This window comes from Enhydra lutris, unplaced genomic scaffold (genome assembly GCF_002288905.1).
Source record: "Enhydra lutris kenyoni isolate GAN:26980312 unplaced genomic scaffold, ASM228890v2 scaffoldscaffold43, whole genome shotgun sequence".
NCBI classification, from domain to species: Eukaryota; Metazoa; Chordata; class Mammalia; order Carnivora; family Mustelidae; genus Enhydra; species Enhydra lutris.
In genome coordinates this window covers 4,494,034-4,519,365 of record NW_019154127.1, presented here as the reverse complement: position 1 = coordinate 4,519,365, position 25,332 = coordinate 4,494,034, and the positions used below count along the sequence as shown (strand labels likewise).

Genomic DNA, 25,332 nt, shown 5'->3' with positions numbered 1-25,332 from the left:
TCACTTTATGACCCAGAAAATAAAACACCACCATTTATTCCAGAGAAGTTTATATTTGGGCCTTAAGCTTTTGAAAATAAAGTTTAGAGACATAGCATTATGAATACCACTGTAATACACATGAAATATTCTATCAGACCCTAAAAATTAACATAAACTTAAACTTTCTCATAGTCAACAAAATAGTGGCTGGATGCCGATTTTATTAGATAAGTTGGTTACAGCATTTTAATTATCATTTAACGTCTATCTAGGTGTAGCTGAAATTCAAAATGCACATCAAAGTAAAACTATATCACAACTCAATGCCATACTAAATGTACTTGGCCTCTGCAGAATTCTAATCGGACTTCATTCGGACTCCCTTCTCATGGCCCAGGTGGCTCGATGGGAAAGCAGGACTTAGTGCAGATCATCACACAACATACCACTTTCTGTGTACAACCTCTACAGAATTTTAAGGGGAGATGGTGGCATTAGCCCGTGGAACAGATCTTGCTTCATTACCTCAGTAACACTGGCCCAGTATCTGTCCAGCAGAACCCATTGTGAACTAGTACAAGGTGCACAGCCCTTCACTGATTACAGGCAAGTGTTACAGCAGCCTAGCCATAAGGAAGGGAGGTCACATCATAGTACAAAATACAGTATAAAAGCGTTATTTAACATTCCACACTGAAGATTACGGATGCCTTCAAACAATCGTTTGGATGTTAGCCACTTAAACAAATACATCACTAAGGTAAACAATATAAACATACCAAAACCCTGTATGGTTAAATACAATTTCCATGGTACAAAAATCAAAGCCTGGAGATGTTTTTACAGATTGCTTTTTACACAATGTCTTAAATTGCCAAATATTTACAACATTAAAGAGGAAATACATTTTGATGCAGAGTAAAATTATCTGAAATGATTAATATAAAACCTCAATCTATCTACGTGAGGCACTCCTGAAGCAAGTGGCATTAGCCATGAGGTCCTTTGGTACAAGGCCCATTGCTTGAAGAACCACAGTAGCTGCTGTGGCTTTAGCATGCTTCTTATTAGGGCTGGCAAAGCTGGGCTGGTAAGCGCTTCCATTTATCAATACCTATTCAAGAAAAACATACAATTGGGCTGGTAAGGGCTTCCATTTCTCAATACCTATTCAAGAAAAACATACAATAAGAACAGCATCAAACTTTAATATCTATTAGCTTTGTATTTTTTCACTAAATGCTAGAAAAATAATTTACCAAAATATAAAACCCACACTGTGTAAGTCAAATTAATTTCAACCCAGAAAAAGCAAATCATTTGGGAAAAGGGACTGCAAATTAAAAGCAGGTCTCCAAATGGGAGGGTGAGGTGGGGGAGAGGTAGGGAATGGAGAAAACCCTGATAAAACTATTAAAATTAATTCCCCATGTTCCATTAGAAAATGTCAACAAATTATTCACCAGATTCACCCATTTTTTTCCCCTCCATCGTTTTTGAAAAATTGGATATTGACAGATCATGTTAAAGTATACTTATTTTAAAATCCCAAATCCCTACCACTTCTGCCCACACATACATAATTCACTCCCAACCCACAATGTATCAATCCTGTGACCATACAATGCTTATCCCTCACCCTCCAGGCATCAAATTAATGAGGGTACAAAATTAATGCAGAAATTCATATTTACCCTAAAGAGAAAATGTTTGCGATGATCTGGGCCACTATCATGGACCAAGAGAAATTCTGGTGGTTGCCACCTTCTCTTATTACAGATTTCCATCAAAGCAGACACAGGATGTTTGCCTACAGAGGGAAAAAAAGCCATTAATTATTTTCACTATCTGTGGTAACGAATTATGAATCAAGGTGGGGATAGGACAAGAGGAAATTAAAATGTGCTCTCACCTGACAGATCTTTCATTGCAGCAGAGAAGTTTCCGGACCTCTTTTGTGCTCTTTCTCCTACTGCAACAAGACCTTTAAAATAAAAAGCCAATGTTCACTGAATAAACTCCAAAGCATCATTTTAAACTTATACAATGCTTCTAGGAACGTGAATCACAACCTATGCCTTCCAATAAAATATTCAACTCCCACTACCCTTAATTTTTATGTAATTTGACTTGTTTCCCTGTGTTTCAATATATAAACCTATATACTTTATGTTCATATACCTTGATACTAGAAATTAGGGGAAAAAAATCAAATGTTCATAGAACACAGAAACTTAGAATATGAATAGTGCCATATTTAACATCTCCAGGACTATTTCTTTCTAAGTTTAAAAAGTAGTGTCTATTTACTACAAGTGATTTCTAAAGGCTTCCAATCCCATTAAACAAAATGCCCAATTAAAGTTCCCCAAAAGGTGAGGATTTTAGGCCTCACACCCCAAACAATTAAAAAAAGAGGGTGTCTCTATAAATGGGTCCGTATTTTTCCCAGCAAACAACCACTTTCTGACTTATCAAATGATATACACAGAAGACAATCTCACTGCATAATCTCCCTTTCCAATGGGATTTCACTGTACTACTAGCAAAAATCCATGCTTTCCTGTGAATTTTCAATCAGTTCCTCACTAATTTTGCTACTATGCTTCTCAAAACCCAACACTGTTAACACAATTCCAAAAAGGGTGTTCCCTGTAATTACATAATGCATTTACAGAGGTTTTCTTCCAACCAGTCACCTATGACACACAAAAAATCTGTTCAACTTCTATAAGACAATGTCAATGTGGTATCAGTACAATGTCCTTTCCTAATTCAATCCAGAATTTGAATTAATGCCACAGCAAGGATGATTCTCCTGCTATTTCCAGCCTATTTTGAGAATCATGACAATAAATCCCACCAATTTCAAATTTTAAAAATGGCATCACAGTATTCTATGGATGACAGTACAGAAATTCTGATGCAAAACATTTTATAAGACACAATTTGGTCTGAGCTGGTTGGTTTCCAAATTCATTGACAGTAATTTAACTACATTAACTTCAACTTTACCTTTCTGTTTGCAAAGTTAAGGAAAATTAATTTCAGTTTTGAACTTCCTAGTTCTTAAAAATCAGGCTTTATACAAGCTATTAAAATCACAAAGCTGACAGCTCAGCCCCATCTATGTAAGACGTTTTTCCAAGGGAAGGTATTATTTAAAAGGTACCAACTGGCTGTCAGCAGTGAGCACTAAGTACATATATACATTTTTTTTTTTTTAATGTGAGGGGAGGGGGCAGAGGAGGGAGAGAATCCCAAGCAGGCACCACACCTAAGTGCAAAGCCTAATGCAGGGCTCGATCTCACAACCCTGAGGATCATGACCTGAGCTGAAATCAAGAGTCAGATGTTTAACAGACTGAGCCACCCAGCAGCCCACCCCCACGAGTGTATTTTTAATACTTAGCAACTGTGTGCAGGCTATGTAGACAGATCTCCACCTGAGTAGCAAAGTACTAGTAAAGACAGAAGTCCCAAGGTGCCCCAAGCACAATACGAAGAGCAGATGATGCTGCTGCTGTCAGCAACTGGTCTCCAGCCCCAACCCAAGAAAACTCAATTAGAGCTTAAGAAAGGACATGCCAAAAGGGTTTATATAAAATGAAGACAAAACAGCACTCTAACTGGAAATAAGGAGAATATGTGGGATAAAATATCTGAGAAAGGAAAAAACTATATCCTACCTAGAAACAAAGACAAGTATATGAAGTATATGTTCCCCATCAAGAAGAAAAAAAAGGGGATACCATTTAATAAACTATAATCTAGTTGAAATTTCAATTACACTGATTTATGCACACTTCCGTAATATTAAGCAACTAACATAAGACCACCTTTTAGCTCAAATCAGTGACTCCATCTGTATCTATAAAAGCTGCCACAAATGGGCAGAACTTTCATGTCGTAACAACTATAAATATACCCCACTTAAGTATCACAGACATCAAACTATAGGAAGGTTACTTCGGGAAAAAAAAAATTTTTTTTTAAAGAGGCACCTGGATGGCTCTGTCGGTAGAGTGTAGGACTCAAGATCTCAGGGTCGTGAGTTCAAGCCCACACTGGGTACAGAACTCAATTTAAAATAAAGTAGGATGGGGTGCCTGGGTGGCTCAGTGGGTTAAAGCCTCTGCCTTCGGCTCAGGTCATGATCCCAGGGTCCTGGGATCGGCCAGCTTTGGGCTCTCTGCTCAGCGGGGAGCCTGTTTCCCTTCCTCTCTCTCCCCCACCTCTCTGCCTGCTTGTGATCTCTGTCAAATAAATAAAACCTTAAAAAAAAAAAAAAAAAAAGGAAATTTTAAAAAATAATAAAGTAGGATGGTAATGAAACCCTAAATATTAAAGGAGATATAATCAACATTCCCAAAACAATGTGTTACCTTTTCGGTCTGTCTTAAAATCAACTAGGATAGGCTCCTTATTTCCTTCTTTGTTTTTTCCTAATCCTTCTCCTTCTCTCCATCCCATTTTTCTCATCAAAACGGCTCCCATTCCTCCAGTTACCGGGGCTGCTCTTAAGAACTGATCCTATCCAAAGAAAGAAAGGTAAAATGTCCCCATTTCACAGTTAGAATTTGACTACAAACTCAGTGTAACTTTAAAAAAAAAAAAAAAAATCTTATTTTACTTCTAGATCTGATATAGCAATTAAAATTTCTATAACTTATATACATACTGTAGTGTGGATGTTCTAATTATTTTCACATTAACGTAAGAGTATTTTCAAAGTCAAGTAAGGCAAATAAATGGCAGTTTAAAACAGTGGCCCTCATGTCCCCCTCCAAAAAAAAAAAAAAAAAAAATTAGAACACTCCTGTTTTCGTCCACTATTTAGGTTCACTGGTATCTCTTCTTAGCTTGCAAAATAAAAAGAAGGCAATGTTAAAACAGTCAATAATATTAATTGTCCCAGGTGTACCTAGTTAATGAATAAAGCCCAGAAATCATTTAGAAATAGTTTGGACACTGAAGAAGCATACTGTTAACATCCCAAGTTTTCTTTCCCATTCTACCATAAAGCAAGTATAAGTATTTTACTAAGAAAATCCCTATGAAGCAAAAAGATAAGTCTCTGTATTTACACAGTAAGAAACGGACAGTCACATAAAACACCCTGTCGTCATACCAAACTGAAACTGAATTCTTTTAAAACCTAGCGTGATGTTAAAAGACTTGTAAAAAACTCCTTAAGCGTTTACATACCTAGGCCTCGGTGGCAGCAGTGTTGTGAATAGTAGGGCTGGCACTGACCGGGGCAAGAAGACAGCTACAAGGATTTGGCCCTGAAACAAGTTTCCATACAGAGGGTGAAAGTTCACAGGTTATTCTGTGAACAGTCATCTCTCTTGTATCCAACCCACTGAACCATAATTTCCATCAAAGCAGCAAACCACTTAATGTCGTAAGATGCACAGCTATCTACATTAGCGTGGTCATCAGTCGCTTTCCATACTGAGAAATAAAATAGGCGATGCCTCTATTTCAAAGCACATTCTAAAAAACAAACGAATTCTACTGTTGAGGTTTATGGCCTTTTTTTTTTTGAATTTGTAACATCTCCAAATCCTGCTTTACTTCCCCTTGTTATTAAATTTTAGATTTACGTTCTCTAGCAAATCTACAGCAAAAGTCATTAACTTATCAACAGAGGGAGTCAAAACTTTTGGTAGCTCTGGAAAGAGTATGCATAAATCGTTTCCTGTATTGATAAGTTAATACTAAATTTTTTTATTATCTTGTTTTTCACACAGTAGTAAAACTGTATCGTCTTTTTCCCCCAGCTTTGTAAATTATATGCTGGGGAGCAGGCATGCCAATGACGTGTGACTAGACATTAAGTTCAACCAGGTGCTCTGATGGAAGGAGGCAGCTGTGGAGGTAAAAACATACCCCTGGTTCAGTTCCTTATTTGGTGCAGGCCATGCAGTGTTGATGTATAAAGAGAAAAGTTAGCTGATGCTTGGGTATCGACTGCCTTGTTGCTACACACCTAGAAGGACTTTTACTTACTTCCAGGTTCATCCGCCCCTCTTTTCCAGGCAACACTCCTAAAAAAAAGGGCAACTGTGCAGAGTATAATGCAAATCCCCAAAAAACCCAGGCTTCCAACTCAGTTTCCAATCTCTACTATCTTCATGTTTCTTTACCCCAGTGTGTACACAGTTCACCAAAAAGCTGCTTAATCTAATGAAACTGTAATAGCAAACGATACCCATCGGGTCTTGTCCAAACCACTCAATTCCAAAAAATAAAGGTTCTTTTAAATCAGTTATCAGTTAAAAATGTTTTACTGACAAACAGTAATAATGGTAAACTCTCATTCTTTTTCATCCAAGAATATACTGTAACAAACTAAAAAGAATATGGAGAATGTTGTCATTCCATGGAGTTTTTAACAAAAAAGAGGGTGCTGGGCAATAGCAAGGCAAGAAAACCTATGATCACTGAAAAAGTTTTCTAAATGCAATAAAGAGACATTTTGTGGTACTTGACAGTGAAGATGTTAAATTTTCAGCTAATGACCTCCACATTTTTATAAATGTTCCCTCATTCCTATCAGTAGCAAATGTTCTTCTGTAAACATATAAATGGCAGTTGTTCTGAAAGCACAGCCTTCTTATTTAAAAACTTCTCTGATGAACAAATCTAATTTATCAAAATGACTTGTAACATTTAACATGATGTGAATTATTTAAAACCTGTCAACTGCCTAGAAGACTGGAAGTCAAAAAAAATTAAGGGAAAGTCTGCGGGGAACCAATTTAATCCTTAAGAGATTCATTTTTTGCAAGTTATGTTAACATTTTTAGAACTATTTAAGCATTATGGATCAGTACTTCATTATCCAAATGAAGTCCAAAATTTTGCAAAGGAATAGCATTCAGAAGTTTCTACATAATGATGTACAAGACTATTTAATCTATATGTGTCTAAATGCCCACATAAGCTTCAAGTTTAACTTCGTGAAATACTGAGCACTCAGCTTCAAGATTAAATAGTATTAAAGAATTAAAAGTATTCAAATAGGTGTGTAACTGTAATTCTTCCCAATGAGATGAGAGCCATTTTCAAGTACTACACAAATCACTATTTTTAAACACTGTAATACAGGTAAGTCCAAAATGAACTCAAAATTTAAAATATTTTGCTAGATTTTCATCTTTTTTCCAACACCGATCCCTAATAAATTATAAACAAGTTGTAAATTTTTCATATATCTGACCATATGCCCACCATACACCTATTACAATGTGCAGCTATCTCCCCCCCAAATGGCAGACAAACTGAGGGTATATGTTTTATATTAATTTGTTAATAAGAGGGTCATTAGAGATAATGCTATCAAAACTGAAGTATTATGAGGTTAAAAGCTCCGAAGCAACCAAAATCTCCTTTTGCCGAAATTCAGTTCATTCCCTAGCAATCAGCCATTCTCCAACAGGTGCCCATCACGCTATTCATTACCACCCTGTGAAGCAGTCGTAAGGACTTGTCTTATGACACTTGGAGACTGAAATTCCAATTACTTGCCCATGATCACAAAAGCAGTCAGGAGTACAGCGGGATAAAGAAACCTTCCCATTCCTTTAGACCACGCAGCCTCCCAGTTCAGCACTGCCATGCTGCCAGTACTCCTGAAACAAATTTCCCATCACCCATCCAACCAAACCACATCCCTTCACCAGAAGGCATTCAGAAAGCCCTTCATGACCACCTAAGACTCCCCCAACAATGAGGCAGCCGTAGGTGAAGTTCACAGGTCTCCTTGCCGGAATCTGAAACCAGGAGCACCTACATCTTCACAGCACGAGGCGTCCGTCCTCTCCCTTGTATTTAGGTCTTATTCTGTTTGTTTCATGAGATCAGTGGTTCTCAAATTGAGCCTGCGGATCACCAGAGGCCACCAGGGCCTAAATGGTGGTCCACAGAGATAGTATCCTCCGTCCCCTCCCCACCCCCTTCACCACCCCTTCAGCACTGCCCACCCTCCCCCACGCACACTCCAGCCCTCCTCCCCAGCCGTCCAGTCCCATGGCAAAATCACCACATGCAGTGCTAATACTGGGGCCTCCCAACCAACTTGCTGTACCCGGCAGCTGACAACCATAGGGACCGGGGACTGGAGACCACCAGACGGATGAGGAGTGAGGGCCAAGAATGCTTACAAGAGGGCACAGGCACTAAGGAAGGGGAAAGGACGACAGAGGAATAGAGAAATGGAAAAACTGGGATGGTAAGAGGGCTCTTGGGGGCAGTGATCCACCAAAAATAAACCTGTAATAAAGTATCCCATGATGAGAAAAAATTTGAGAACCACTGCTTTGAAATCATTAGATTAGTAGTCCAACAGGAACTGTGGAACATTCTGAACAGCACCTGAGATACACTGTTAGCATTCAAAACAGTTTTAAAAAACCACCCCCCAAAAACCCAGCAGCAGCAATACAGAAATAAAACTTGAGGATATAAACTGAGCGGCTCTTAAGCCCCATTTATCCATCTGCCATTGTCTCACAAATCAGGTCCATCTTCAGTGTCCATCTTGAGTATGCACACAGAGCAAATTTACTCATGAGCTTTGGTTAAAGTCACTGGCCTCTTTGTGCATTTTTAGTAACACATTTTCTAAAAAAAATCTTAACTTTGTACTTGGCCACTTTCATATATGCAGATGTCGTGTACCTTTTTAATCCAGGCTTGGGCACCAGTATTAGCCAACTGCTCTTGTGTCAGAACCTGTACTCCCGTACTTCCGGTGAACTGACCGGGAATGGAGTTCAGCTGAGCCCAGGCATCGATCTGAAGGAAAAACAAATGCCTCAATGAATTAAGTAAAAGTACTTACCTAGTCAAAATCCCACTGATTTATTTCACTACATGAAACAGTTTATGTCATTCTTGAAAAGGCTAAGACCTAAAACTTCAACTTTTAAAACAGTATGCTGAATTTTTATACATATTTAACATTTTTTCTTAAATGCTCCAAAGAAGCACTTTGGTAACATTCAGTGGGTCCCATTTGTAACAAGATCTGAGATGTATTTCTAACAACTAAAAAGCGTAACTGTAATACTCGTTCTTCAAAATACCACATGAATACATGAACACAGAAAAGAGTCTGTACAGCAAAGGATCCCCACCCTCTGCTTATGTACATATATAAACGTCATAACCACCGTTTTTTAACTACCTTTTCTGTGGTATTAGAAATCCAGAATAAATTCGAGAGACATGTTTAAGGAGTAATAAACACATAAAACAGCTTTCTTTAAAAACTGAGCACTACATTAATCACCAACATTTATTGTGCTGGTTAAAGAATCAGTTGTCGGTCCTTCAAAGTAGACTTACTGTACACTGGTACTGTCAGGCAGTATTATTTTCTTATCTGTCTGAATGTGTATTTACTGTTTCTATACAGATCTACCAAAGGAATGCAGAAGACAAATGGAAAAGCTGTCTACTGTTAAAAGTATAGACCACGGACTCAGACTGCCTAATCACTTTTTTTTTTAAAATTCCAGTGTAGTTGACATACAGCATCATCCTTGCTTCAGGCGGACTAACCACTGTCAGTTTCCTCCGCTGGAAACTCAAGTGATAATAGTACCTACACTTCACAGGGCTACTGTGGGCACAGAGCTACTTTTATACACCAGATAACGAACTCTTTAAGGGCAGCGAATTTTTCTATTGTACTACTCTCCTAAACAGTTCGTGCCACATAGTACACAATAAATATTTACTAAATGAATGATCATGCCCCAAATCACTTTCATTTAAAATAAGCTAATAATGCCAAATTATTTATTTCCTTGGATTTTTAAGATAAGGACCTACATTTCAACAGCATGCCACAGACTTTGCTTATGTCACAACTATCTAATTAAATTCTCACTTAGACATTAGAACAACTACATACCCGTTCCTGAGCTCGATTTAACATGCTCATGGCTTCAAGGTCAAATGCATTCTCACTGAGTCTTTTCTGAGCAAGTGCCCGCTCACTCATTGCTGTTGAGATGTCCACAGGCTAAGAAAGAAAACATAGATAATTATCTCAAATTATGAGAGACCCCCTAAATTCTCAAAAATGCTCTTTAGCTGCTACATGCAGAAAATAGTCTTACAAATTAACAATCTTCCAAAGTAGAGGGAAAAAATGCCCAAAAGGAACCTTGGAAAGTAGATGAGGATTTAAGATAAATTATAAAGTATCAGAGGCAGCAGCTGAACTCAACCCAAAATGTGATTTCATTATTTTCTACTTTATCAAATCACAATCATAGAAAACTGCAAAGAACTTAAAACTCTCTGGCCTTCACTAACGAGTCATTTACCAAAAAACTGAGAAATTTTGAACTATTTTCTAACTGCTAGCTTTGTATGCATTAGTTTTCATTTTACCTTACTTATTAGCATAATGTTCAGAAGCAATAAGCAAGGTTCCTGAACAAGCGAGCAGAAAACCACTATGGTTATCAGCGGCCTCTCCGCACAGCTTTTCATCTTCTTGCAGATGCTCAGGGATAATATGGTCTTAGGAACTCCAATTCTTTGAAAAATATTTCAGTTTACATACATTAATGACCCAAATTAAAGTATTTCTGTGGGGGTACAGACCATGAACGCAAACACTTAAAATAAGGTGTATCTGAATGGACTTAGGTCTTCCTTTTCAAAGCTCATACCCTACCTGTAAAAACTTTGTGCTGAGCAGATTGATTTTATGGTTTAACTTTTTTAAATGTTTCATAATGTCCAAGAGAATTCTTAAAGGGTAATCTTTAGAGCAAACTCCCAATTTACCAGATTTGTGAAAGGCTCAACCATAAAAGAAAAATCAAGTATTTGATGTTCTTTATTCTAATGTTAAGAGCTCATGCTGACTTGTATCAACTCACCAATTTTTAGCACCCAAGAAAATTCATTTTCAGAAAATGTTTATTTGACATGGGAAGGTTTTCCCAAATTCATTTACAAAGAATGATTAATGGGTACTGCATGGATATGACAAACGTAAGAAGTCAGTAAGATATGTCAATGGCTAAGGATTTTTCCTTAAAAGCTAAATAAAGGCTATCTGTAGTTTAACTGTGCACTGCATATGAAATATTTCTTCTAAAACAAAGACCTATATAGCAGAAAAGGAGTATGTGACAATGAGAGACTAGTTCTATCTCATACATTAAGAATTACTAATCTTCCTTTTCCTACCTTCAGAATGAACCCCTTTTTCTTGCATCACTCTTAGTTATCTTGCTGAATCATAATACTCTGCTAGCAAAATAAAATTTTTCACCCACAGATTCTTATGTATTACCTTCTTAAAAACAAAGTAAAACGAATCTAAACTCATTCTGTAATTATACTGCTTATAGATCTCAGGAAAGGAAGATCTTAAATTTCTCAGTCAATATAGTAATTATCCATACTAATTATGTCTGGGGCCTATAAAAAATAATATAGGCAAAATCACAAGTAAACACTAAAAGTTTTAGTATCTTCACTCTTTACTTCTATTGTAATTCCGATTAACTGCTGGTACTTTAAATGAGAACCCAGATATTTCAGGCTGAAATTTACATTCCTTTGGCCTATCTTAGATGTTTCCTAAAACTGTTTGGCAGGATTATCGATGTAATTTGAAGGCCTACCAAATACACCCCAAATACTGTTCATTAACCTTGCCTGAACTACTCTGTGTAGCAGTCTATAAACTTTTGATGTTTAGATATAGATGGGTTTTTATTCAAGTAAGTCTAAACTTATAGGAAATAATGTGGAAAATCTATCTACCCACCACCCTAAGCCCTGATTCCCAATTTCCAACTATGAATTTGGCCTTAAATATGCAGTTAAGATGGCTCTGAAAGCTCCCAACTTTTCCAGAATAAAATTCTTCCCAACTGGAAAGCAAATGAATACACCTATCTTTGAATTTCCGCCATCTGGAAACATATCTTCATACTTTTTTCTTTTTAAGGCTTTACTGAATAAGCAGATAACCTAAATGTCTCGTCGTTTATCCCCAGGATGAAACTTCATTCGAATCTCAGTAATACTTTATTATATTCACATCTCACGCTGGAAGAAATTTTAATATAACAACCTTGAAGGTTAATATAAATTTGCTTTAGATAGAATTATAACTATTTTCTTCCTGAAGTAACATAATTTACTCAACAGGCTTACCAAGTGAGCTGCAAATTCATGTCAAAACCTTATTACCCAACAGTAATCTATTAATTTTATATTCATATTTTTAAATGTGAAGAAATAGACTCAAAATAAAATAAACCAGGATTATCTTAACCGCTCAAGGATCCTCAAGAGTTTGAATCAAAAACCATGCTTCCAGGTTTTCAAGGTAATTCAAAATATGCAATAATGCACAAAAAGCCAAATATAATCCCCAAAGCATTAATACTGAAGGACTAGACCAAATGTTATATATCAGTATTAAAATTCCCACACAGTATCAGAGCTATTCTTTAGAACACTGGCCGGTATTATTCTCTACAATGACAGCAAGTGAACACTTGAAATGTGTCTAGGGCAATAAATGAACTGATCTTTCAGTGGCCAGTGACTACATTGGACTATATGGTGTGCATATATGTGTGTACATAAACAGTATACAGCGGGTTATACTATACAGTGAACTTCAGAGCCTTAACCATCTTTTTAATGTTGTGCAGAAACAGGAATATGTCTAAGGTACCAAAATGATGCTTCTTAAAAAGCCCTTCTAGGGGAGCCTGGGTGACTCAGTGGGTTAAGCCCCTGCCTTTGGCTCAGGTCCTGATCTGTGTCCCGGGATCAAGCCCCACATGGGGCTCTCTGCTAAGCAGGGAGCCTGCTTCCCCCCCCCACCCCACCTGCCTCTCTGCCTACTTGTGATCTCTGTCAAATAAATAAAATGTTTAAAAAAAAATTTTTTTAAAGCCCTTCTAAAAGCAAGGGGGGAAATCATCTTAAATCTCATATAGTATTGTCAAGTTGTCATCAACAAGCCTTATTTGTTCCCCCTAACATACTGCAGATTTCTTCAGGTTTAATTATGATACCATAGTAATATTCTAAGTATTGTAACAGGGGAAATGTTTAATTTCCTTTAGGCTAGAACTTATTCTAAGAAGTAAAATCTACGTAGGAGTATTCTGAATTATAATTCCAGTTCTCGTATTATTAAAAACCTATCCAAGTTATTTTATCTCTGTACTATAGCAACACCGCCGATTACTTCTTCCATAATCCACAAGTGTCAAGAATAATGAAATCCATAATATAACATGCACTTCACAGCCCAAATTATAATTGTGTACCTTCGTATCTTCCTCATTTAAAAAACCCTAAGTCAAAAAGAAAAACAAACAAACAAATACACAAACCCTAAGTCAATTTACTTCCCCCTTTTGTCAACCCTACTATTTACATAAATAAAACAATTACCTTAGGTATTTCTTACAAAGTCAATGAAACGATACAAAAGGGCTAAAAAGAAGTATTACGAGGGGGTCAGTCAGATAAAGAAAAGAAAAGAAAAGAAGCCCTATAATATGGCAATTATTTTCTACAAAGATAACTGCAGGTATCTTAAAAGACAGTATAAAAAGAACCTTTTAATTTTAGGCACATGAAACTAAGAAAATGCATCTGACCTATATGTAAAATAGGATTTTAAAATACTTAGTAAAAATTAACAAGTTACAAAGAAGTTCAAATAGAAAAGATGACAACTACAAAAACAAAGGCCACACAAAATAGAGTATCTCAGTTGTCATGTGTTGGTTTTTAAACCACGAATTATGAATCTCTTTATTACATCATATAGAATTCTCTAGTATAACTCTTATACATTTAATCTAAATAAACTACAATAAGAAAACAAACAGATAACCTATTAAATGGTTCAAAGAAATTCGGTGTTAATCACTGAGGAGAATCTAAGGAAAGAAGAATGCATGACAAGGCTGTATTTAACCATTCTAGCGCTGCCAGGACCGATGTGTTTAATTTTCAGTTAAAACTTAAATCTTATCCCAAGAATTGAGCTTTCCTAAACTATAAATTTAGAACTTCTACACTTAAGAGAACCGTAGCTCCACTGGGATGTGGAAATATTTTTCAATAAAACAAACCAGGCAGACTGCCTACCTCCCTCTGGACCTCTAAACATTTATGATTAATAGCAAACCCAAGGAAATTTTATGTCAAAGATTACATTTAAATCTTCTACCCAATAAGCCTCTATCCTAATTACCAAGAATTAGTGCCCCCAAGGACAATTTTTTATGTATTAGTTTTCCAACATTTTTGATTTCATTGTTTTTGATTCAAATTCACACAAATAGGGTCAAAGTTCTGTAGTCACTCCTTACTGAGGATGCTGCTGGCTGGCTTCGGGGTAGGAAGACGATGCTATGGCAGTAAGGCACAGTCTGATGAGCTGATATTCCATAAGATACGGATTTATGCTGATCCATCCATATCTATCCACTCACGCTTATGTCAAAGAGCACTCATGTGCAAGACAATTGGTGGGGTTAAGGATTACAGCAAAGCTAAGATCGAATCTGTGATCTTTGCTTAAATGTTTTATGCTCAAAACTAAAAAAACCACAAATTCCATTTATATTAAAATAAAAAAGATTAAGTTAAAAAAAATACTACTCATTTAAAACATGACCACCATTTGAAAGAACTTTCCTTTTACTCTATAAAAGGCTTTATTTCAACCCCTGACAGGGAATCAAAAGGATCAATGCTCCCATAAATGACACCAATAGTATTCCACAAACACTGGTATATAGAACATAATCTTACAAATGAATTTGCAAGATACAGCTAAGTAACTGGAACTAAACATTTTATATTGTGACCATTTCCTCGAGGTGTTTACCATTACTCTTGTGTAAAAGTAGAGACCTAAAAGGCAAAACAAAACCCTACTCCTTTTCCTCCTGTAAAACTTTTGGAATTGTTTCTGCTTAAAATTAAAGTTAACCTATGTATTTTTTCAGTCTGATCTTCTAAGAAACTAGCTCAAAGAGTTCTGATATCAAAAGTTGTATATATAACCTCCCAAAGAAGAAATCCACTTTTTAGCCCTCTGAACTTTTTCTGCTGCTTTTGTGAAAGACTGCTTAATATAAAATTTGAATACCCAACTTTTCCCCTCAGGATTTCTTTGGAATAATTCCCCCCAATTTTTAAAATGTGACAATGAATTTTGAGGAGAGACATGGCTAAGGCACCTCACTGTCAGTGTCAAAACTGAGAATGGCAGAGTATTAAACTTCAAATATATATATATATATATTTATTTATATATTTATATATATATATATATATAAATACATATAACATAGTCTTAATCAAAAAGAAACATTCATCAGGATTCACTAAGCATTTTTCCCATGTTCAACTAAGGTTAAAATAGTTATGATCACTTCTCAGAATAATCCCTTGGAATTTTTCAGTATTTCTAGGGCTTCACTCGGCTGAAAATTTTTTCTCACATAAATAATCTTCTTGTGTTTTTTCCCCAACTCTGTTAAATGATTCATCTCCAAGTTACTAAAAGCATATGTATCAGAATTTTTAAGTAAGTCTGTTTGGCCCTCATATCATGATTTATATTCAGCTACTACAAGATTTAAGTCAATTGCAAATGTCAGTTAACCTTTCCCTCTTGAGATGTGCAGGTAGCCTGATTTGGGGAATTAGCAACTGAACTATTGAATTGGCTTTACTAAAACATTGTCCAAACCAATTATGCCTTCCTCACTGGTGATAGTTTAACTTGCTTCAACTGCTGAATCCCATGTAAATATAAATCATTACTGGGGACTGTAAGTTGCATTAGCTAATTATCATGTCTGGCTTCATCATATAGAACTTGCTCTCTCTCAAAATGCCACAGGTCCAAAAAACAAAAACAAAAACCAAAAAACCACACCACAGTGAAAATGTCACCTGTGAATAGCCCAGGGGAAAAAATACACTATCAAAAGATTTCTGATTTGGGTTCTGTTCACTTTCTGATTTTACAAACAGGATTTATTTGTAATAATGGAGGTGTTTAGTGGAAAATGATATGGCCAATGAAGGGAACCCGAGTTGGAGAGAACAGGTCTCTTTGACCTATGTTATCCCAGAACTGCAAGAAAAGAAGTGGGGAAGAAGTCCCACATTGTAAGGGCATCGTATCTAGTCCAGTGCTTGGACAAACATCTGGGCTTTGGAACCAAGGGCAAGAGGTGATAACTAGTCTATGGTATCATTCAAAACTCCCACCCCCCCCTATTAAGTCTCCACCCTCCCAGATCCCCCAAGCGTGATTTTGCACAACAAGTTAAATAAAAGTAAACTGTTTATTAAAAGATACAGCAAAGGTACAGATACAGAGATACATACAAAGATACAGATATATATATATATTTACATATATATACAGTCTTGCTGTTTTCATGTGCACTGTACTTAGCAGCACATTATTTAATCAGGCAGCATTTTAATGGGGTTGTTTTGACACTTGGCATTACTACTGCGTCATTCTGACAAGATACAACTATCGCCTCATGGAAATTTCAAGGTGTGAATTCCACTTCTCCAATTTTTAATAGTAGCAAAGGGGAAGGAGAAGGGAAATGGGAGTACCAAGGCTGAGCATTAGGTTAAACACAAGAATTCCAAAGGGCCAAGGTAGCACAGGGAAGGGAAAATGATTAAAATTAAAGGCTATCTGACAACAACCCAGAGAAACCATTATTTAAGGGCAATGGACTATGTATCCAAGATGCTCACACATCAGCCTACAATGACCTTTTCCAATCCAGTTCTTGTGTTGAACCTGAGGATCTGCCTCTCTCTGCTCAATCCCTCCACCCAGCAGATTTGCTACCACCAAAATCTAGAGCTATAGAGCCTTGAAGCAAAACGGGAAGCTAAATAGTTGTACCTTGGGCTACCTTCCCATAAGTGCAAGGAGGGCCCAATGTTGGGTAGGGATGTGATAACACTGTTCTCTGCAATTCGATGCTTTTCACTTTGTGGCTTGGTTCCACAAAGTGAATTGCATCGAGTTACTGTCAAATGAGAAGCTGCGGGTTGTTTCATCTGTCGTCTAACCCGGCCCTGCCGTTTAACCCGGCCCTAAGAAGAGTGAAACAGAATCCAAATCAGATATAAGGTAACAATAAAATGGGAGATTCAGGTATTAAAAAACAAAAAACAAAAACACAGTATTCCTCTTACTTACCTCAGAGGGCAAATTGCTGCTGAAAACATTATCATCATCTTTGTTTTCTTCACCATTTTTCTCTACAGGAACCCATTCTCCATACACACTATCTGCTTCTTTTTTTCGATGTTGAGATCCAGATGACACAGGAAACTCTTTTGTTAACGTTACCTGGCTTTTTGGTGGAGTTGGCTTTGCCGCAGCAATCTAAAAAATAATGTATTTCCTTAATTAAAACTGAAAAGACTTTCAACATAATCGGAAAACAGTTACGTTCATTTTTTCTCACAGTACTTAATCCAAAAATTAAAACATTAAATTTGAGTTTTATTTAGTCTCTATGCTGTTTCATCAAGCCTTAAACTCTAATACTCACATTCAGATTGAAAAAAATGGGTTTGGGTTCACTGAGTTTAAAGGGATGATGATAAAAAGGAGGTTCTTCTTCCTCTTCGTCTGAAACATGAGGTTTATTCACTATCACATCATCGTCTTCTTTACTCTGTGCGATCTGTTTGCATTTCTTAAAAAAATAAAAACAAAATAAATCTTACACTTTATATGGAATAAAATGCAATTAAAAAATCAAAACCACATAAAATCAACTTTTAGCAATAAAACAAGATTAACAACAGGTTTTAGGTAAGTAACTTAGCTTATTAGCTATTATTTAAACACACTCTAGCTGGTCAGTCAGTCAACAACATTTATTGAGCACCTACTATGTGCAGAGCACTGTACTGGGCACTGTCCAGGGAATACAAAAAAAAAAAAAAAAGTAGAAGACATGGTCCCTGCTCCCAAGGAGCTTACAATCTAGTTCAAGAAACAGAATTACATACACATGAAATAACTGAGGAACGCTTTTACAGAGCAACACAATTAACAAGTGCAAACTGATATAATACAAACTGAGTACATAAGTGCTGAAACAACAAAAGCTTAAGAGAAAACAGAATCAAGCAGAATTTGGTAATCAAGGGCTATTCCTTGAAGAGTTCTAAGCCAGATTTTCATAGTTAAGAACAAGGATTGGCAGGAAAAGAAAAAGAGTCATCCTAATTAGATGGTGATAAAAAGGTGAGAAACTCACTGGAAGAACAAAAGGTCTGAAAATGAGGCTTAAAAACATAAGGGAAACACTAAGCGTTCACAAGGTTTTAGATAAGGAGCTGAGATTTGATACGCAAATAGAAGCCTTCACTAAGTTCTTAAATTAAAAAAGTTGTAATTCATATTGCAATAAATCTAAGTCTGAAAACAGATTAAGGAACTATATGAACCCCCAAATGCATGGCAAAATAAAAAATGTGAAACTTCTCCAACTGGGTTAAATGGTAATTGTCTCTCCATAAATGTTCGTAAGTTGAGTCTCTAAAGGAACAAAACTCAAGAATGAAAAATAAGGCATGATGGAGAGGGTGTTAACTGATGAGGTCTGACACATAAAGCTAAGTCCATTCCTTCCTGAGAAGCTAAGGAACAGACTCCATTACCTGGCTTTATAAAAAGGTCAGAATAAATTTGGGTGGACTTGTCTATACAAGCAGAATTTGTCACATCCATCATCAATTGAAAATGTTACAATAGGATAAAAAGCTCAACTGGCCAAAAACCACAGAGTATATACCAAGCTTGTAAAGGGGAACAGAATATACTGACAGTGGCAGGCTGGCATAAGGCTAGCCGATAACAAGTTTCAATATATGAAACAGTGTGGTATTTCTGGATCCTAGCAGCAATATTTCAGCGTCCTCCCAAAAAAAAAATAATAAAAATAATATTAACAAAACAAAGCCAAAAAAAAAAGCCTCAGTTGAAAAGATCAAATTCTTAAAAACAAAAGTAAGTGTGTTTAAAATATGTTACTGCCAAAACCCGAACCGCAGGAAGAACTGATAATGGCCGGCCATTATCACCAATGGCTGGTACCAAACAGCCAAAACCCGAAATGTTGATGCGTAAGAAGTTCCTTTCAGGCAATGGCCAGCTATTCTCATTAATTTCCAAGCTCCGGAGGCAAAAGATCATTTCTGAAGATTGTCTGTGTCTTTGCGTATATGCAGTATACTCGTGGCGATCAGTGAACACGTCGTGAATGGAAACGAAACTGTAGGCGAGCTTCTGCGTGTTGCTCACTCAACACCTCCTCCATTCAAACGAACCGTCCCACTCCTCAGTCAGTTTGGCTTCTAAAACTGGAAAGCAAAAGTAATGGGAAGTAACTTTTAGCTAGCGGAGCTTAGCCATCCCGGATAATGGCCTGCTAAACAGAGCTTCTGCCGCTGCCACATCTGTATTTCGGGTTTTGGCCACTCGGTGCCAGCCATTATCAGTTCAGCCCACAATTCGGGTTTTGGCACGCTCCAGAGTCAACATCACTGAAATAATCCATTTAAGAATGTAAACAAATTCTGTCTAGCTTACCTCAGTTAGTTCTTCTATAGTAGCTCCTCCTGACTTTTTAGCTACTTTCTCTTCTATTGTAGGTGGAGGTGCAGGCTTTAGGTTTGGCGGTAAAGGAACACCAGCCTTAGCACACATGGCAGCTGCATTAGCTTTGGCTATTTCAAGTAACTGAGCCTTATCTGGAAGAGGAAAATATAAGCAGTTTTGCTACAGGCTAATTCACTTTGCATTATCTAAAGTCTCATATGGCAACAAAATTAAAGGCATCAATTTTCTGCCCTAATATACAGCTGTGATCAAATCACTCCTTGGCTGAGTTTTTAAGTAAACGACCCTAGTAAGTTGACATTTAGCTTCCCATTCAAATACTATACAAAATAGCTAAATTATACAAAATGATCACTCTAACACACACACACACACACACACACACACACACACACACACACGGCAGAGCCCTCTTTATTTTCCTATGATGCCCTTGAACTTTCCTTCTAATATCTGACATTTTAAATCACTCTTTAAGTACAAGTGCCAACTCTTCTAACAGGACTTAAGTCAGAATTTAACACTTCTCCAAAGTGCTCCTTGAAGTGCTTTATCTATACCAGTACTTACAGTAATCATCACAATCTATTTTTTTTTGGCAGGTTATGATTTAGTGAAAGAGACATATATGCATTTTATCCACGTCTCCTCTACCAACCTGTAATCACTTCAAAGATGTCATTCTATGAATAAAAAAAGAACTCAACTTTTGTTGAACTGGATGCATTTACCCTCACTGTTCTGTTAGGGCCTTCTTCTTTGGACTGACCTAGAAATGTTCAATCTACTAAGGTAATGATAAATTATCCAGTACTACTGCAGGTAAGCACAAGCACAAGCCATCAAGTTTTAATCATCCCCACACACTTCTTACATCAAGAGGAACAAGGGCACTTCACTTTTAAAAGCAGATTATTAAAATACAAGTCATTTTAGTAAATTTAACTTTGTTTTGCTAGTATCACCCACCCAGATAAAAACTCCACACATGCAAAATTCCCTATTCACTTCCATTCTTTATCCATTATACCAATCAGAATTCTTCACACAGATTTAACAGCCCTGTGTTGCCATTTTCAAACATGTAACTTACTAAAAAAGAGATACTGTAATTTTAGGCTTATTTGTAAAAATTTATGTTGGAATACATATAATAAAACAATTGAGCATATAAGCCTTGTCATTAACTAGACTTGGACTTTCTATCTTTATGGAAGATAGGTGAAGCAAACTAAAACTTTCAAGTATGAAAACACTTTGGTTCTAATACAGTCCAAAACAGGCCTTTAAAAAATTTTTTTAAAAAACCTCTAATTATAAGTATACTTATCCCTACACAATTTCCAAATACAAGCAAATCTAATTACCACTGACCCTTGAGTAATGAGAAGGGTTAAAGGCACTGGCTGACTCCTGTGTAGCTGAAAACTACATATAACTTTTGACTACCCAAAAACTTAACTACTGATAGTCTACTGGTGACTGGAAGCCTTACTGACAACATAAACAGATCAACACATATTTTGTATATGTATTACATGCTATGTGCTAAAGAAAAAAAAATTTTTTTAAATCATAAGGAAGATATATTTACAATACTACCACCTCATTTATCAAAAATATCCACATGTAAGTAGACCCATCCAGTTCAAACCCATGTTGCCCAGAGTCCACCTAAAGAAACTTTTAAGACAGGGGCGCCTGGGTGGCTCAGTGGGTTAAAGCCTCTGCCTTCGGCTCAGGTCGTGATCTCAAGGTCCTGGGATCGAGCCCCGCATCGGGCTCTCTGCTCAGCAGGGAGCCTGCTTCCCCCTCTCTCTATGCCTGCCTCTCTGCCTACTTGTGATCTCTGTCTGTCAAATAAATAATAAATAAAATCTTAAAAAAAAAAAAAAAAAGAAAAGAAACTTTTAAGACAGAAATACTTATTGTCAACCAATCACCCGAAATACTCTACTTGACTCTAAGATCAGAAAACAATTATTTAAGTCATTCTCTATTACAATGCCATTAATTAAAATGACTTACTCAAATCTGTTAGACGTTTAGGTGATCTGCCTCTTTCAGAAGACCTGGATCGTTTACGGCGGATGGGAGATCTGCTAAACCTTCTTCTCAAGGGTGTTCGTGATCTCCTTAATCTCACTGGTGAGATACTAAAGCTTCGTCTCCTTACCACAGACCTCGATCTTCTCCGGCGACTAGGGGTGCGGCTCCGGCGGCTTGGGGTACGGCTCCGGCGGCTTGGCGTGCGGCTCCGGCGGCTAGGGGTGCGGCTCCGGCGGCTAGGGGTGCGGCTCCGGCGGCTTGGCGTGCGGCTCCGGCGGCTTGGGGAAATACTAAAGCTCCTCCGCCCCACAGATCTAGATCTTCTTCGACGACTCGGTGTGTGACTCCGACTCCGACGACTTGGGGTGCGACTGCGGGCTCTAACTGTTTTCCGGTTATCCCTGGAACTTGATCTTTTTCTTTTTCTTTCCCTGGACTTCGACCTGTGCTTTGGAGATCTTTTGCGCTTCTCTTTTGATACAGAGCGCCTTCCTCTGGACTTTGACCTTGACCTGCTGCTCCTCCTCCTGCGTCTTGAACGGGATCTTGAACGTGTTTGAGAGCGATGAGACTTGGACTTAGATGATCTCTTCCTTGCCCTAGAACGAGATTCGCTGGTACGCTTGCGTGATTTGTGTTCAGAAGACTTGGAACGCTTGCTTCGAGATCTTAATGAAGAGTCCCTTTTCTTCTCTTTCTCACCTTTGTCCCGGTTTTTGTTTTTCTTGCTTTTCTCATGTGTGTCCTTAACTTTTACAAAAATTTCATAATCATCTTTTTCCTCCGAAGACGACTCCGAAGCTCTTTCTGGTATACTGATTACAACTGGACTGGCAGCGGATCTGTCACGTTCAACCTCACTTGGAAGCAAAGGTCCCTCAATGCCAGCTCTAAGGCTTGTAAGACGTTCCATGTCCTTAGGAAGTAATGGTCTTACTAAATCTGCTTCATTAATATCATCAATAGTGGCAGAAAATCCTGAATCTGACTGTATCTCTTTAGTAGGGAGAGGTACTTCTTTATCTTCTCCACCGCTTTCTTTAGGACTGAGAGCAACTGCTAATGTCTGGTCACAGTCTTTTATAGATAATGGTCCTTCTACATCCTTATTAATAAAGTTATTAGATGGTAAATCAAGATGAATGTCTTTAGCAGGCAAAGGTCCCTCTATGTCAGCTTCGCTACCACCACTAGGGCTGGTGGAAATGATCATGTCATGTTCAGTATCTTGAGCAGTTAAAGATACTTCAACATCATAATTACTAACTGAACCAAGAGCAGATGCTGTGGCAAATTCAATACCCTTACTCGTTCCCACTGCATCAGGCTCAAGAGCAAGGGGGCCAGCAGAAGACAGAGTTCCTCCATCAGCTTCACTAACACTAGAACAGGTATCCAATATTGTGCATTGTTTAGTCTCACTGATCGACAGAATATTCCCTTCACCAATTTCACCAACAGCACCAGTAGTGGCAGCAGACGCTGTATTATGTTCCATCTCTTGAACAACGAAATGATTATTTGTTTTAAGGTCTGTATCTGTACCATGTTCACTTTCATACGGGTCATTCTTCAGGTGTCCTTCAGCATGTGGCTCTTCATCTGAATGCATGGGAATCTCCTGCATGCCAATCTCTGGAGCTGTATTTTGATCACTAGATAGTAAATTCACTTTTACAACACTAGACTCCAGTATCATTGGTGTAGACTCTAAAACCATCTCAGTTGGTATTACTTGGGTCTGCTCTGAGACAGTGACAGCAGGCTCTGAAATTATCACAGTGGATTCTTGGACAGGAACAGATGGTTCTGAAACAACTGTATTAGGCTGAGGGACTGACACTGCTGGTTCCAGCACAGGCACAGTAGGCTCCAGGGCAGAAACAACTGGCACAGGAATGGTAATGTGCTCAGATTCAGCCAAGGCCAGGGTCTCCTGGACACCCTCACCAGGTGTGTCTGGAACAGCCACAGCTACTGGGTCAGAGACAGCCACAGCTGTTGGGTCAGGGATAGCCACGGCTGGGGTATCTAGGACAGCTGCCGCTGGGGGTTCTGGAACAGTCCCTGTTGGTGGCTCTGGGACAGCCACAGCTGGGAGCTCTGAAACAGCCACGGCTGGCAGTTCTAGAGTGCTCTGTGATGCCTCTGGATTAGCTGCAGCTGGATCCAAGAGAGACAGAGGCACCTCTGAGGCAACATGTCCTGAAGCTTTCATGGAATCAAAGGTTTCTGCTGTCTCAGACATAACTGAAGGCTCTGATGTTAATACAGTTGGTTCAGCTGACATTATGGAAGTTTCAGATACCACGTAAGTCACTGCTCTCTCTGGAACAACTTGATGTTCTTCTGCTACTACAGCAGACTCTACAGGTGTTGATGTAACCGAAGACTCTGGCTCTAATGCTGGGTCAGGAACAGTCACGGCAGCCTCTGACGCTAACGCTGAAGGATCTGATGCTGACACTGAATAATTAGCAGGCAATGCCGAAGGCTCGGAAATCTCACTTTGACTCACAGAAGGTTCAGACAGCGACATAGACTCTTCAGGAGGTAATGCGGGCACCTCAGTAGGCCAAGTATTTTCAGCTGTTAATGCTGACTGCTCAGTAGGTAATGCTGGACCCTCTGGTGGTTCCTCAGGAGGCAATGGTGGTGTCATTGGTGGCTCCTCAGGTGGCAATGGTGGCATTGTTGGAGGCTCTTCAGGAGGCAAAGGTGGCACCATGTATGCCTCCGTATATGTATCAGTATAAGAATCGGTGTAAGAATCAGCTGCCATAGACATCATTGAACGATCAGCAGTGTAAGATGACATCATAGATCGGTCAGCTGCAGAGTACGATGACATCATAGACCGGTCAGCAGCAGAGTAGGACGACATCATAGACCGGTCGGCACTCATGGACATCATAGATCGGTCAGCCATTGGGGACATCATGGAGCGCTCGTAAGCTGACATCATAGAGCGTTCATAAGCTGACATCATAGAGCGCTCAGCCATAGGGGACATCATAGAGCGCTCATAGGCTGACATCATAGAGCGCTCATAGGCTGACATCATAGAGCGCTCAGCCATAGGGGACATCATAGACCGCTCATAGGACATCATAGAGCGTTCATAAGATGACATCATGGAACGTTCTGCAGCATAGGACATCATCATAGAACGTCTAGATGCTAACATCAGGGGTCTTGGTGCTAACCTATATGGCCTCGGGGCTATTCTATAGGACCTGGGTGCTATCCTATAGGGTCTAGGAGACATCCTATATGGATCAGGAGTTAGTCTGTAGGGATCATGGCCTAATCTGTAAGGGTCTTGCCCTAACCTATAGGCATCATGACCTAACCTGTAAGGGTCATGACCTAACCTATAAGGATCCTGAGCTAACCGGTAAGGATCCTGAGCTAACCTGTAGGGATCTGGAGATTTTGAACCCAACATAGCAGAATCTTGGGTACTAGATGCTAACATCTGGGCATCCATGGTACCAGATGCCAACATCTGAGCATCCATGGTGCCGGAGGCTAACATTTGAGAGTCCATAGTGCCTGATGCTAACATCTGAGAATCCATAGAGCTAGTA

The 25,332-nt window shown here is 38.3% G+C and overlaps 1 protein-coding gene across 1 annotated transcript in view; it reads right to left on the bottom strand.

Moving 5' to 3' along the window:
• Nucleotides 1-33: 33 nt before the first annotated feature.
• The window catches only part of LOC111155693 (SON DNA binding protein), a 33,108-nt gene continuing 7,809 nt past the window's right edge, over nucleotides 34-25,332 (bottom strand). The window contains 10 exon segments of the mRNA XM_022515999.1: nucleotides 34-1,096; nucleotides 1,677-1,792; nucleotides 1,895-1,966; nucleotides 4,368-4,515; nucleotides 8,671-8,787; nucleotides 9,911-10,021; nucleotides 17,255-17,443; nucleotides 17,613-17,759; nucleotides 19,664-19,824; nucleotides 21,722-25,332. The exon segment at nucleotides 21,722-25,332 is cut by the window's right edge and continues 8 nt beyond it. Of these exon segments, the coding sequence (XP_022371707.1) occupies nucleotides 938-1,096; nucleotides 1,677-1,792; nucleotides 1,895-1,966; nucleotides 4,368-4,515; nucleotides 8,671-8,787; nucleotides 9,911-10,021; nucleotides 17,255-17,443; nucleotides 17,613-17,759; nucleotides 19,664-19,824; nucleotides 21,722-25,332 (4,831 nt within the window). The 3' untranslated portion in view covers nucleotides 34-937.